Raw genomic sequence first — 16194 nt, forward strand, 5'->3', positions numbered from 1 at the left:
AAAAATATCGAAGACCATAGCTCCTACGTGGACATTTGGTAAACGCTTTCATTATCTCAGTTCCTTTCAAACTGCTTTCCAATTACCTGAATACACGTTTTAATTCCTGATGTAAGTCTGGTGATTAACTCCCAGTAGAGATTACACAAAAAAGACAGAGCACAATGAGGCTTTGACTCATGCAAGGAGAGGCTCTTGTGAGTCACTGTGATGAGCAATATGCTGTTGCAACTGTTAAGTGTAGCTGGTGTTACGAAAACAGGCTGAAGTTGGAAACAACACAGCTGTCATCGTATTTAGTGTCCTGTGCAATATGCCTGAGCAGATTCTTTCACTGACCCATCTGAACTGGGTAGTAAACAATTATTGAGTTAGTGTTTTTAGATGTTTACTAAATTTTCTGGTTAGTAATGAGGCTGACATGACTGAATTTACTCCACACTAATAAATTAATATATCAATATATCTTTCCTTAATTTTATTTTGTCTTTTTTATTTGTATTAACTTTTTTGTCCAGTTTTTCTATCATATATTTTAGTGAGGTTGTATTGTCATGTCATCATAATGCTGTGTGTATTATGTATAGTATTTGCCTGTACTACATAAATAAAAGAAAAATATAATAACTTTAAATCTGTAAAAAACTAATCTGGAAGATAAATATCTCTGCCATTAAAAAAATCAAAAAAGTATTTTCCGCTTTACCATTAATATTTCCTTCCGTTCTGTTTTCACTGAGTCACAAATGCTGAGTTTTGCCAACAGCGCATTGATTTGCTCTGGATTTGTGGATTTTATTGAGTGCATCCTTGTCAGAGGTGTTTAAGACTCTGACTTGTGAGGTTAGAAAAAAAAAAACAGCACACCAGAATCAGTACATGAGTATGTGAGTGCTTTTCAGTAGTCAAACCATTCGTAGCTCGATGATTTACAGTCAAGCTTCAACTGGCTGAAATACATCCAGCTGCCTGGCGGGGGCATCACAGTGCACAAACAGGAAATGTCTGCACAAACCAGGCATTTTAAACGTCTGGTTTGCAGGTGTTAAAAATGGCAAAGCCTTCTACAGTAACTAGAATTCCTGAAGCTTGCAAGTTAGTGAGGCTGTACTACCTTTTACTTGTTTCTCAAATAGTCTGCCAAATTAGCCTATGCTTCAGGTCTGCCATAAGAGGCAGTGTGTTCATCATATGATTTGGTATCATTTTGTATTAGAGTATATCCCCGCTGCAGTACCACCCCAGTCCAGCAGCGGCAGTGTGCTCTACCTGTCTCCCTCTCTGTTCCTCCTGAAGCTGGCGTCGCAGGGCTTCTATCCTGGCACAGTGGTTGGCATAGAACTCACACAGAGACTGGCATGGGCAAGGGAGCAAAAGGCCAGTGTAGGAGATAAATAAAGGAGTAGAAAATATACAAGGAAGGGTTTATTATGTGGATTGAACAAAGAATATGATAAGATGAAAATGAAGGCAAAAGGTCAAGAAATACAGGATGAAGAAGCAGGAGGGAGACACAGATGAGGAGGACAGCAAGTATTGGAGATGAAGAGCGCCAGCGGGTATAGAGGACAGAGGAGGCACAGCAGTGTGACGAGAAAAGATTTTGGGGAGAGGAAGTGGTGTAGAAAGGAAGGTGGACGGCAGTATAGTCAAACATTGTTCACATCTCAGTGGTCGTAGGCTCTGTTTTTCAAAGAATCACACCACTGAGACATGACTGCATCTGGAGAAAACTGGTATCCAACACTGCTGGTTTTGTTTGTTGCTCAAAAGGCTTTTCGCCACATTCTCTAATCACTGTGTTATGTTGACTAAACTGAATAAGACTGAGAACCAACTTCATTAGATTAGCTAATAGAAAATCTATTTATTGTGGTCTGTGTTGTCTCTGCTTTCCTCCCTTCCCCCTCTTCCTTCGCACTCTCCTCCTTGCTGGAACAGACCACAGGACTAATTCTCCTCTCTCTGACCAGACTCAGTATTCTGGGGAAAGAACAGGGACAAAAGGTGGTCTAGGAAACATAAACAGACTGCAGTGCCCCAACCCTTAAAGGAATAAAATCCCTCCATCTCCCTCTCTCAGTAGTAGATTTTTGGTGAAAGCTACAAGAAGCAGCTGTCTGGGAAACCGCTCAGTGTTCCTGTGCACAGCTAGCTCTCTCCAAAAACACGGCAATCCACATTAATACACACAATAAAACTCCATACAAACACAGATACTGTAGTCAGATATAAACATGAAAACACTTCAGTAAACATGAACATTGTGATTATTTTAAACTCGCGTGAGAATGGGGTTATGAGGGACGGGACAGGACATGGTTTAAAGCTACAGTCATAACACCAATCCAATGTTTCATTTAGCAGAACAATTACTGGGTTAGCAAGCTAGTTAATTTATTAATTGGCTGTTAAATTGAATAGCTTTATTTTAATTAATAAAAGATACAGCAATGCATCAGACATAACAGCAAATCAGTATTATGAAAATGATTAGCACATGCCACAACTTCATTTTCATGCCTAAGAACAAACTAAAAACTCTGCATGTGTGCATCAAACTGAGGCACGGTGTGTTGGATATTGTGGTATACTGGATTTTTTGTACATTGTGTTCATTTGAAAATGTAAGTCAAGGCCCTACAACAGATTCCAGAGAGAATAAAAACATGACACTTCCATGTGTCCTTCACTTATGCCTCATTTCCACTGCACGACTCGACTCATTTTTGGTATCGGGAGCCAGTTGCACCAACAGGGCAGTTTTAGGCCAAGTCAGCCGTAACTTGCCATCCTAAGTCGGACCTAATAGAAAAGTGTACTGCAAATGTCAGTTATCAAGCTATATATCTAGGTGATTAGTTGGTCAGCTGCAGCACATTAAGCAGCATTTAAACTTACCTGAAAATGCCACTTTGGTCTGTTCAGATGCTGGTGTGGTCCTTACTCTTTATTACCACTGGTAACAACACACTGTCAGTCCATGAGTTATAAGCTACGGCCAAGTTTGTGTACTTTTTCTCTCCTTTCATATGATCTGTGGAGCTCCACCCACCAGCTGCTGTGAGTCAAACACAGACATGCCTGTCCTGTGGAGCTTTATTCATCACTGACATCCTTGAAATTTTATTTTATCTTTCTCTGATACTCCATCATTATGTTGCTGGAAATGATAAACGATGAACTGCACATTAGCAAGACAGCGAGAAATTGTAAACAATGTATCCTAGCAACGCATGCCCTGCTAGCCAACAGCCAAAGAGGCATGGACATTCATATGAGCATGCATCGCTAAGACTGGGTGTAGTTAAGACTAGGTTGAAGTTTGGTAAAGTCAATTCTGAAGACGGGTCTGAACACAGACCTACTTGGCAGTTAAAATCAGGCTCAGTAAAGACCAGTTGGTGCAACCCGCTCCAAACTCTTTTATTTTGTTTTCAAGTCTCGGCAGATTGCCAAAGTGACGCCACATGAAACTGCTGCGACATTACCTTTAATGCAACACTTGCTGGATCCTTTCACCAGCAAACAGAGGGATGTCTGCACTCTGTCTGTTGTACAGTGTAGGGTTTATAGTGTATGCAGTATACAGCGTAGTGTTAGCAGTTGCCACTTTTTAAAATCTGGGTCAAATAAATGAAAAAATTGCAGTCTCTATTATGGTGGCTATTTAAAAATGGTGGGTTTGAGCAGGATGCCCATTATGACGAGTGACTATTCTCTCTGACCAATCAGTGGTCTGCAGTGTTTTAACTCCACCTTCTAGTCGGCTCAGCTTGTTTGGCACCTTGACTGGGGTGACACACACACAAAAAAAGAAAAGGTACGCTCATCAACTTTTGCCAATGGAAAACGAAAAAAAAAAGGGAGTCTAGTTGAGTAGAGCTGTGTCGTACCATGCAGTGGAAATCGGCATTGGGATCTATTTTCACAAGACTTGGATGAAACACACTTTAATGAAAATACCAGGAGCGCACTTGCAAAGAATGCTTGGTCAGACCACGTTTTACTTTGAGCTTTCCTTCAGATAAAAAGAATCAGTACAAATAAGAGAGCGAAAAAGAAAGAGTAGGCACATTTTTTACTCTTAAACCTAACCTTAACCTTGTTCTAAATATATATTATTATTATATATACTATTAAATTCAAGTTTTTCCTGCCCTTTTTTTTTATTTCAACACGTAGAGTGCTGTGTCACGACAGCTTGTATTTGTCCCTAGTAGCTAACATCAGTCAACAGCATGAAGCTGTTCTCTGTTAAGTTAGTGTGTTGACATTTTAATGAGGGCAATAATTTAGTTACCGGTAGTTAACAAAGTATTTACCTTTATATTCCAATACCATTCTTGTGTGTGCTGTTTTAATGTGTTAATTAAGAAGCTGTGTACCTTCAGCTGGGTGTTGAAAGCGTCTATTTCCAGAAGTTTGGCCCTCGTCTCTCTCTCCACAGCATCTAGCTGTTCTCTGAGCTGCTGTCTGCTGGTCTCCTTTTGCTCCACAGCCTTCTGCAGGGACGACAGGCTGTCACCTAAATACACACAGAGAGGTTTGGTTAATTAGTCACAGACAAACTCACATTTATTTATAAGCTCAAGTACATTGTGGTAATCAGAATGCCACGAGCGTCCAGTGTACGTCACAGGTGTATCTCAAAATTCTGAACTTATAAAGGGCTAAGAGAAACATTACCAGTTTTAAATTGTTCCAACAACTTGTCAGAGAGAAGGTACATCAAGAAACTTTCCCACTTTACATGAAACTCAGCATTGTTGTTGTGGAAACAAGGGTCAAACTTGCACAACCTAAAACATGATGTAACTCAACTGTATCCATACATCCAATCAAGAACACTCTCTAACATCATGGCAAGAATATGCAAATATAACATATACCAGACCTGCCAACCTTGAAGAAAGGTTATGAGTACCACCTTACNTACTTTTAGAGCATCAAATCGTACCAGCGTACTTTGATGTCAAAATGCGTGCCTGGTACGCAAAATGCGTACAGGTTGGCAGGTCTGCATATACACATTTAAATGAGTGTTTAGTTAATGTACTCACGATGTAGACTGTTCTGTTGAACCTGTTTCAGCTGGTCATTGAGACTTTGTTTATCAGGAATTAGCCTCCCCAACCACTGCTGCGAGTCCTGCACACAAATATGAAGTCACAGCAAGAAAAAACAATAGAAAAATAGTTATCACATAAGTTATTTAAAACAGTTTTCATTCCATACAAGTTTATTAAAAAACCCAGATCAGAATTGTACTACATGAACAAATTCTACAGTTTCTAAAAATTGGCTCCTGACTTAATGAATGGAAGCATTTTGTGTTTGTTTTTCTTTTTTTGTGCTGATGGTTAACATTCATTTTGCGTACCTGCAGCTGCTGTTGTAGCAGGGTGATTTCAGCAATGCGTGTTTCTCTCGTCTGGTTGGTCTGCTCCACTTCTCTCCGCTGAGCTGACAGACGAAACCGAACATCCTTCAGTTTGCCCTCCAACTGCGTCTTCTTATCATTCTAGAGGATGGGAAAATAGAGATAGAAAGGAATGCACTATTAAATTTCTGCTGATATGCAAAGTACTCTTTCTTCCTCAGAAAAGGTGTTAGAGTTGCTACGTTTTCTTCAGGCAGCCATCCGCGTCATTGTCTCATAAACTGAAAATTTTATCTGTATTGACCATCAGCAGAATGCAAATTTGTTTTTAAAAGGCCATCCACAAGATTAAAAGCTTGCCTGCATGTTTCTGACAATACTGTCAGTTGAACCCAGATCTTTACTTTTAACAGATCATACAGTCCAGTCACCTTCACATTCCCCTTGTTAAAACCCACCTCATTCAATTTTTCATAAAATATATGTAAAGATCATATAATGTGGAACAATGTTAATCAGCTCCCCCAGTCAGTCATCGTGTTAAAAAACATCTAAAAAACAACTTTTTAGATAAACCTTGAACTGGCATTTAGTTACTTCTTATCTGTTTGATAAATTTGTTACAGTCAAAGTAGGAGAGCTAATTGCTGTCTTTTATGGGAAACACATTTTGACAAAGGAATAGATGGATGTAAACTGGACCCTTGAGCTTCCTTTCACTATCTACCCAAACCCATTGTAGCAGATATTATTGTACGTTTCACAAAGAACTAACAATGTGAGCCACTGCCAGTTAGCCTACAAGCTAACAAGCTAATAAACATCAAAAGACTAACTACACTAACCATTTGGATGAATCTACTGGTCGCCCACACCTGAGTCTGGCTCTGACTGAGGCTCAAACAAATGAATAATCTCCAATGTTTCCTCTAACGGCAGCCATCTTGATACACACTACTCTTTCACTGTTCAACCTTACACTAGCAGCGCTGGAGACGCCAAAAGAGAAAGTGATGGAGAAAGAATAGATTTGCTTCCAGTTTTTTCCTTGCTATTATGTGGGAAAACCATGTTAAACAAATATTTGTCTCAGTATAAGTAGTACATATCTAAAAACATGTCTGAAAGGGGACTTAAAGTTTATTTTATTTGAGTCTTCGTCACAGCTGGGGGAGACCTGTGATAAGCCTTTCAGACTTTTGGCCTCCCTTGCGTATTTTGTTATTATTTATATTGTTTAGTTAGTGTTTTTTTATGTGCTATAACATAAATCAAATAAATTAGGTTACAGAAAGAACTTTTGATAACTGTTCTGTTTTTCCTGTTGGTTTTAGTAGTTGCTTTTGGCTCGTCTTTAAAGAAAAGTTTAAGCCTGCCATTGTCACACAAACAGACACTGGCTGATCTGGCAGTCCAAAGAGTAACTCTCTGAAACTAGTACTGTCAGTCAGCTCAGTTAGATCACTGTGGTCCTGTCTATATTGTACAGACTGTACAGAGAGACTTTGACTGTTAATAATTGCCATGCAGTACAGCACGTTGTCAGCTGTCAAAATGTGACTTCCTTTGATTGACAAGCAGTATCCTCTCTTGTCTACTCTGTGTGTACTGTTTGATTATGTGACTAGGTGTGGGTGCATTTGTTTGATTACCAAAGCCTCCAGTTCAAACTCCAGGGTCTTCTTCCTGGCTTTGAGCAGCACTATACTCTCCTGCTCTCTGTTTCTTTGAGTCAGAAGCTCCTGGCGACGTTGACGCTCCCACTCCAGCTGACGCTGACGCTCTAATTCTCGCTTAGCAGCCTGGACAGACAAAGACACACAAAGCAAAAAGTTTATTTTCCCAACTAAATATTACAGCTCATAGAACAAGACTACAGAAGATTGGATATTATGTTGCATCAAATTATATTCATATATAACACTTCATTATACACAACAAGCCATCTGGTGTAGGAGTGTGAATTAGGTTCTTTACTGCAGAAGTTGAGATTTAAAGAGGGCAGTGAAAGGCCTCTAAGTTGTCTGGAGCAGATGTAATTACAAGCCTGCAGCAGTTAAATGTCGACTCAACCGTAACTCTTCAATTAAAATGCAGATACCTGGTAATCATTTTTGCCTCCTCCCCCCTTCCTGTCTTCTTCATACCTCTCTCCTCTCTATCTCTTTGCGCCTTTCCTCTTCCCTCTGCCTCTCCAGCTCTCTCTGTCTCTCCAGTTGTTTTTCTAGTTCGTGTTGTCGTCTCCTCTCCTGCTCCAGACGCTCACGCTCCTGAAAAACAAACACACAAAAGTGAGCCGGCAGAGCAAACAGCTCTATTATTTGTTACAGGTCACCCCAATGCATTTTCGTTTCCTCCTAGTTTCAACACTTGTCATAAAAGTAAATAATTCACTGATTTATTTCAAAGACATGGGGTATTGTGGCTGCCACAATGAAAACACTGAGGCTATTATAAATGCAAATATTTTAGAGCCTTATACACAAGCCATTAGCCATGACCAATTCAAATTATGAGGGCTCACAGTGTGCACATGAGAAATTGATAAGAGTATACCTTTCTCTCCTGTTCCTCTCTTTCCAGCGCAGCCAGCCTCTCCTGCTCTTTCCTCTGCTGCTCCTGCAGAGCCTGACGTCTCTTCTCCAACTCCAGGTTTCCTCGCTCAAAGTTCTCCCTTTTCTTATCCTCAAATGTCACTGTGGTGATACAAAGGGAGTAAATATAAACATGCAGTAGCTTTGATTTCATATTTTTACAGATGGGATATATGATGCCATGTTTCTGCCCTCGCTTAAGCACTTAGAAGTGCGCATTTACACTATTCTGCTTTATTTCAAACTGTCAGAATCTTTCACATGAATGTTAATGAAGAGTGGCTACAACATAGATTGAAATTAAAAAGCAAAGTGGACTGCTGTTTGTGTGGCACTAAATCACACAGCCCCTCCAGGATGTTGCAATGTCACAATTGCAACAATCAGGGTTGGAAGTTAGCACTAGCCAAATTCTTTTCTTCCATGAAATACACCCAGAGAATGGCACAAACGCGTGGAAAACAGACAAGATAAATCACCATGACAGAGGCTGTATCCAGATCTATTGCATGTGCTGAAAGAATTAAGGTGAGTTAAATTAAACAGGCATGGTTACTAGCTATGTTGATGTAGTATGAATCACAAACTCAGAATAGTGCAATTTTATTCTCACTGGAACAAGTTGCCTTTGATTTTTCATCAATCAATTATTTTTTGCAATTTTCACTTGCTGCCACAATATCACTACAAAAGAACACCTAAAAACACTGCAACATACACTGCACTATTTTTAAAAAGCTGCTGTGAAATCAGGCATTTCAGGCTGCAAAAAAATCCCAAAACAGCCAGTGTAATCCTGGAGGGACTGATCAAAAGAGGCAGAAGAGTTTTGTGGTACGTAGGCAGCTGACAGATCACAGAAACACTGACAAAATTACTGACAAGTGTTTTAAAGAACCTAAATGCTGCGTGCAGATGGTGAAGCATCCTTGTTTATCAAAAACACAATAGGGTCTACTATGATGTAATGTGCAGGACCAATCACCTGGTAGTTTCTTGTCCTGGCTGCACTCCGCCTCCTCCTCTGCCTCCTCCTGCACGCTCTTCTGGTCCGACTGAACACTGTCACTTCGCACACGCCTTTAAGACACACACATCGTCGAAACAATACAAATTATCAATACACATGGTCAGTATTGTCAGTAGACACATCTGGGATACACATTTTATTACTTCTGTTAATGTTCACAATTCACAACGATGGATAAAACACATTTTGTAAAAACTGATAAATGCATTTCACTTCAATCTGACCTGAAACTTTATCGCAAACATCTGCTTTAAACTACAGCATAATATACTGCTGTCAGTTAATGCGGTATTTAATCACAGTACTTACCTAAATGTGGGCGGGAGGTAATCTGGTGGTAACACAGGGGGTAGCGGTAACCCTGACATAGCCATATCTATGAGGTGCATGGCTAAGATAAACTCCTCGGCGGTCAGCTTTCCATCCTGGTCAATATCTGATAAACTCCTGTAGGAAAAAATGATGAAACAAATTAAGCATTTCAAGGACCATTATCCTCTAAATATTTTGATTTTGATTAAACTGTTGAATTTCAATTTACTGACCATATTGTGGCCAGCTGGCCCTGAGGAAGACTGGACTGCATCAGGATAGTGCGAGCCTGGGGACCTGAGAGAAAGAAAAGTCCCCAAATACATTTAATGCTGTGGCAAACATGACAGAAATATCATCATAAATCATAACATGTCAGTCTGCGTGTGAGTACCTGTGAGGTGTCCACTCATCATCTTGTCATGGGAGTTAAAAAGCTGTCTGTACTTCAGCCTGGAGGACTGAGGAACGGCCCAATCAGGGGGGGGCTGAGCACTTGGATGAGTAAAAGAATACAAAGAACAGAAGGTAAGTTAAGTGACTTTACCATACAGCAGACTGAAAGCAAAAATAAGCACATAAAATGTAAGATCCACTATCAAATATACTGCCAAGCACCTTGAGTGGTTTAAGTGTGTATGCCTACGTTTATATCAACTTGATGCAAAAAGGACAAAAGCAAAATAAGTAACTAACAGCTTGTAAAGATATTGGCAGAAACTACAATAACGATGTGACAATAATTCATCTGAAATGTTCTCACCGTAGCAGATTATTACCAGGCAAAATGGTGGAAACATTTCTGATTATGTGACCTACCTAGCAGCGTCCAAGGACGACCCCTTCTGCAACTTTGCACTGGAACGATTAAATGAAGAAGACTTGTTGACAGAGGGAGCTGGCAGAGACAGAGAAGAGTACATTTTAGTTTGAGGCTGTGGTCAGACACTGAGCATTTTAACCTAATATCAAATAGCATATACACAGCAGCGTTTAATTTCATGTCATCTTATTTCATTCCTTTATGGTGTGATATTAAATTCAGTCAGTCAGCAACAAATGCAAAGCTGCTATACCTGGTTCTAACTTCACTACAAAACAGTGACCTGCTACTTACTACTGTAAATATAAATGTGTAATTGATGTGTAAACAGAAGCTTGGGGCTGAGACCTTTGTCCACAACTACAGTTGCTACAGAAGCAAAGCAAACATTTCGACACACCGCCTTGCCGTGTTGTTACAGTGCCTTACCTGCGTGGGAGAAGCCTGAGATGGGCTGCATTATGCCTGTGGGGGGAGCTCCGTTGGCGATGGGCGGGGGTAGAGGAGGAGGGGCGGAAGAGACGAGTGGAGGAGACACTCCGACAGGGAGAGGTGGCAGGGGGAGCGGAGGCACGCCTGGCAGAGGAGCTGCGATGGGGGGCATGGGGGGCATGCCTGGAGGAAAACAGATGTGCAGGACAGGTTTTGTTATTAGTAACACAGAGTATTTTTCAAAAGATGCATAAGAGATGAGTTTCTAGTGATGAATTAAGAGATTTTATTCATACTAGTAACTGGGGCATGAGAGCCACAGTGTAAGCTGAAGGAGAGGAACATTATGACTCTTTACTGTGTTTGCATTATAACTTTATTGATCAGCCTCAGAGGTGCAGCAGACTGAATGAGAGTGAGCAAGCATTTCCTGAATGACCTTTGGAAAACAAAAAGTGACATAATCCTTATCAAATACATCTGCAGTGTTTTACCACCACCCCTTTTTCAGGGAAGAACATGACATCAAAAAACATTGCAGCTGTGACATGAACTGATAGCAAAAGATTACATCTCTGTAATTACATTAGACTGTGTGCAGTGTTTGTTCTGTATTAACCCAGTTCAGAATAAAAATTAGATTAAAATTATCACTGTTATTATTTAGTCTTACAATCAATCACTGCCTAAACTTGCTAGTGAGGCAGATTTTTTTAGAAGTGTGATTTTATGAAACAAAACAAAGCAGGTTGACACAGAGCCAGCTGCCATAAATATTTAACAGTTATATCACATACACAGTCCGTTGTGTTATTCTGTCTGTCTTACCAAAGCCACCCTGTGGGGGTAAAGTCAGTGGGGGTTGTTTCATACTGGGAGGGAGCGCGGGGGGCAGAGGGTGACCCTGGAGTTTCAATTTGATGAGTTTCATGGCGATGGAGAACTCGTGAATGTCCATACGACCATCGCTGTTCATATCAGCCAGAGCCCTTAAAAGACACACAGAGATAAAAGTTAAAAGACTGATGTATTGCTACACAAAAAATTGTAGTTGCAAACTGTGTGAATAGACGTTAATACTAAACATAATGTCATTATCGTGTGAGTTTCAAATTAATACAATGATTGATAGTCTGTGAGTTATTAAAAAAATTCCTGGCTATGTGACTCACCAGATTTGGGCCAGGATGGGAGGGGGCAGCCCTGATTGAAGGAAGAAGTTCCTGGCTTGGTCGCCTTGACAGACAAAGAGAAGCAGGATGTGAGATCACAGGACAAATCCAAAAAGAAAGGCCACTTTTGACCACATGGAGAAAGCCAAAGCCCATTTCAAAACAGATAAATACTGGATCTCATTTTTAGCTCTTAGGACACTGACAGAAATACAAAATGTATAAAATATTGCACTTTGTCTGAGGCGACACAACAACAAACAATTCCTAGGTTTGTTTAGGTTCGAGACTGTCGGTTATACAAAACAAGCAATTGGAAGATATGTAACATGTACTTGTACTCTGGAAAATTGGGGTTAGATTCTATAGACCAAACAATTATTCGAGAAAAATAGTTGGTAGATTGAACAATCATTAACAGAAGAATAATTGGTTAGCTTTTATTTTCACTTTCACTGATGAGGATTTTTACAAACAGCATCCGACAATCCTGCATCGTATACCAATAATGGATTTGTTAAATGATTGGTAGAAAACAATTTAACCTATGAGGCACATTATAATTTGAGATCACTCTGTAACATAAAATATAACTTTTGGTTCTACTTTCAAATGCTTTTTTGTCATTCAAATGTAGTTTTCTTCATCCAGTTTCTGCTTTCTACAGCACACATCCAAGCACTGAGGACCTGAAATGACACTGCCTTTGTTCATGTCCTCATCTCACCCTTACCCTTACCCTGTAAAAGTGTGTGTGGAGTGTGGGTGAGATACAGAGACAGAGGGAGGGAGACTGTTACCTGTGATGTAACCCCCGGCAGTCGGAGAGAGGCTGAGAAACTGCTGATCATGTTTGGCTCTCTCATCCACCGAGATCAGAAACACATCTGGACCTAACCCACAAAAGAAACACACACACACACACACACACACACACACACACACACACACACACACACACACACACAGAAAGAGGGAGAAAAGAGAAGCATGAGAAGAATGTGTTAGTCATGAGTTTCAGTTCCTGTTAGAGGATTCCCGTTAAGTGACACTTAAGAAAGACTGTCAACTCAGACACTGATGAGGAAAGAAAAACGGATGAATGGATGAGGGACTGAGAGTCAGAGGCCTTAGAAAACTGAATACATGGCAAGTTCGTCCATGAGTCAGTAACATTAATCTAACAGACTCATCACTAGCTGACAGGGATGATTCAGTGGTCTTTCTCAATAATTAGCTGGTCTTGTCGCCTCTCTGCTTTTCTAATAGCCCAGTATTTCCTTTAACTCCCTTTGTTAGCTGTTGTTGAGAAGGATGCTTATTCTTTCCATATGTAGCCTGGATTTTTCTGCCACAACGTGTTAAATAAAAAATGCAGAAAAATCCAATCAACGTAAATTCTGTCTACACCTGTCCAATACTTCACACTGGAAGTATCTATATTTTTGATATGACACATATGCAGTTATGCCATCATTCAGCCTCAGTTGTTTCTAGATGAATGTCTCCCTTTCAGTACAACTGCTTAACAATGGTTTGAGTGGCTAGTCCTCATTCAGCACAGAGTCAAGTGTGCAATATGCTCCATCTAACAGTTACAAATCTGCCTATTGTCTGACAAATCTCACAATGTGTGGTTTTTAAGCATTTGGAGTCAGTCAGCCTTTGTTCCGTCTGTCTGTCTGCCTCCAGTCTCTCACTGACAGAACTGACCACAGATTTCACTCTGAGGTTATTTTGATAGCTGTCTTATCTGCTAATATGTCCCTGTGTATGCCTTTTTTTAAGACTACTGGTTTGGTGGCACTATACTTTTTATGTTGCAATGTTGCAGCTACGTCCTGTTATCACGTGACTTTATTCTGCCTCTCCCCTAAAGTAACTCATTGTGCTTTACAATTAGATTGATAAATGATCTTGAGGGGATTCTAGGACTGGTTATGGAAATGGAAAGTGGATTCGTGAGAAGGTGTGTCTCGTCTTCTAATGCACTGATGGAATACTGTGGTGGATTAATGGAGCAATGTGCTGCCGTCTTGCACTTGACTCTTAGCTGTCAACTCTGAGAGGAAAATATAAACATCGACTTTCCACATTTCATGCCAGTTACACACACACACATACACACACACACACACACACACACATACTGACCTGTGAATGTGGTGGGGAACTGTGCCATGGTTCACTCAGTCTTCTGCACTACACAACACCTGAAACAACACATGAAGAAACAGAGATGAAGTGTTTATCTGATCTATGTCATTGAATATTTAACTGCTCAATAATGCAGCAATATAACAAATAATTTAGTAATATAACCACGTCACATTAAAAACATTTCACTGGTGAACCGAAGAGAAGCTTTCATGGTGAAGGGAGTGGCTTCAGTCACCAGTGTCAGCAGCAATCCAACTAGATGCTTAACAGCATCTTAAAAAGACCATATAATGTCTGGTCACCTGCCAGAGGTGCTGATACAGTAGACAAACTCAGTGAGAGGAAACGATTTTCCAGCGTGAGTCTGGAGTTAATTTCCCACTCTGCTGTCCTTTGATGCTGAAGTAGTGATTTCCAGTTGCTCAGTGAGCCATTATATTTCCTGTGCCTTAAAGCACTGTTCTGATGCAATGACGGATCACAAAGCAAATAAAAACAGTATTTCTCAATAAGGAAAATAGCATGTTTTAGATTAATCTCCACGAAAAAAATGCTAAAAGAGCTCTGCATCAGTCTGCTGTTGTCATCTGGTATTCAGGCTAGTCCCAATCCACAGGGGACTGGACTGTGTCTGCCGTGCTGGTGCAAGTCAACAGGGCAGCGAACCTTTATTTATGCAGGGCAGGCTGCCTGAGCATACTTGCTTGTTTTCAAAACCACTCTGCTTCACACTCACTCATTTACACACATTCTCACTTGGGAGCTGACCACAGTGAACACCAGTTTTCTACAGCTGGTCCGTAAAAAAGCCCCACTGGATTATTTTTAAAGTCCGTGTTTCTTTCAGGCAATACAAACTGGAAACTGATAACTAAAAGACATGACAAAACAAGAAATTTGTGATGGAGGGTAGTGTTTACTGGGACAATCATCTATATAGACAGAACAACCCCCCACCTGAGAAAATGTTACTGCAAACTCAGCAATGTAGCTGCTATAATAAAAAAAGGAAGTCCTGAGGGACAGATTTTAACGTACTTTTAAAATAATCTACTCTTGTGATTAGAGTAAGACTTTTCAAGGCTCAAAACATATTTTTAAAGGCTTATCTTTGAAAAACATTTTAATCTGTTTATATATAAAACAGTGCCTTACACCCGCACAATAACACACCATATATGTGTGTCTGTATATAACATACCTCTGCCCTAGTCGAGGTATGTTAATCAGATCCAGACCTGCCTCCCTCCCCTGTATCCCTGTGGCCAGCAGACAACCCATAATAATAATCTGACACACATTGCAACAGGCAAGGACTTAGCGAGAGTGTGTGAGTGGATGTGTGGGTTGCTGACTTCTTCCCCCTGGTGTGATGTAAATAAAAAAAATCTGGTTTTCCTACTAGGAGATACAAAGAAACACAGTTAAAGGGTCAGTTTAATGAGGTTCTAAGAAATCCACTTCTGAGACTTTTGCCACCCCCATATTATAATGGAGGTGGGTGGAATTTAGTTCACAGCGATCACAAAACTCAACTGCAACATCTCTTTGCAGCGACAGTCACTCAGACATTGCTGTGGACATTTTCACTGGAACTATTTCTTGGCTTGGCCTATTGAAGGGTGTAGTGGTGTGTGTGTGTGTCCCATTATCATCAGAGTGGGAGGACAAAGTAACCAGCTTAACTAGGTCAGACGAACAAAGCCCACCCTACACAAACACACACACAGACACACACACTTTCACGGCTGCCACTGAGAAAATATTGAAGCAGTTGAGCAACTACAGTAGATTTTTCTTCTGCTTTTACTGGAGATGGGAACAATCAAACTGCTGGTTAAACTTTTCTTTTTGTTTTATTTTGTCAAATTCTGAAGTATCTAAATCAATTCTTTTCATTTCACACAAGAGATAGTGAAACTCCAGAGGCACCAAAAAAAGCATGTCAATTTAGTGAGAATATGATCTGAACTGACAACTGAAAAATTACCCTGAAACTTATGAGTTTATGGCATTACAAGGCTCAGCTATTTCTTTTTTAAATAGCAGCATAAAACACTGTTATCCTTAGGTAAAGTTAGAGGCATTGAAACAAGAATGATGCTTATGTATAATATAGTGAGATATCAGGATGCCAAAACTAGCAAAGCTTGTAAATCAAAGTGACTTCTGTTTACGAGCACCAGTTACCACAATACCTCAAAGCTAACTCGTGGCAAGAATGATCACACCCTTTGGGACACGAGTAAAACTGTAGAAGCAGCCAGGAAAATCTGAGCAAAAAAAGA

At 40.2% G+C, this 16194-nt stretch overlaps 1 protein-coding gene across 6 annotated transcripts in view; it reads right to left on the reverse strand.

The window, feature by feature from the left end:
• The window catches only part of itsn1 (intersectin 1 (SH3 domain protein)), a 50809-nt gene that overhangs the window by 29819 nt on the left and 4796 nt on the right, over positions 1–16194 (reverse strand). For 5 of the 6 annotated variants that reach the window (XM_050070461.1, XM_050070462.1, XM_050070459.1 and 2 more), the window contains exons 2-17: positions 13901–13959; positions 12547–12639; positions 11747–11810; positions 11403–11563; positions 10572–10757; positions 10139–10217; positions 9714–9814; positions 9553–9616; positions 9317–9454; positions 8963–9057; positions 7940–8079; positions 7531–7653; positions 7036–7185; positions 5384–5524; positions 5064–5151; positions 4389–4528 (exon numbers count right to left, since the gene is read on the reverse strand). In XM_050070461.1, the coding sequence (XP_049926418.1) occupies positions 4389–4528; positions 5064–5151; positions 5384–5524; positions 7036–7185; positions 7531–7653; positions 7940–8079; positions 8963–9057; positions 9317–9454; positions 9553–9616; positions 9714–9814; positions 10139–10217; positions 10572–10757; positions 11403–11563; positions 11747–11810; positions 12547–12639; positions 13901–13928 (1791 nt within the window). In that variant the 5' untranslated portion in view covers positions 13929–13959. Of the gene's footprint in view, positions 1–1269; positions 1354–4388; positions 4529–5063; positions 5152–5383; positions 5525–7035; positions 7186–7530; positions 7654–7939; positions 8080–8962; positions 9058–9316; positions 9455–9552; positions 9617–9713; positions 9815–10138; positions 10218–10571; positions 10758–11402; positions 11564–11746; positions 11811–12546; positions 12640–13900; positions 13960–16194 lie in introns of all 6 variants that reach the window. The other variant, XM_050070464.1, reaches the window with a different exon arrangement.

The sequence above is a fragment of the Epinephelus moara genome, chromosome 19 (genome assembly GCF_006386435.1).
Source record: "Epinephelus moara isolate mb chromosome 19, YSFRI_EMoa_1.0, whole genome shotgun sequence".
Classification (NCBI taxonomy): domain Eukaryota; kingdom Metazoa; phylum Chordata; class Actinopteri; order Perciformes; family Serranidae; genus Epinephelus; species Epinephelus moara.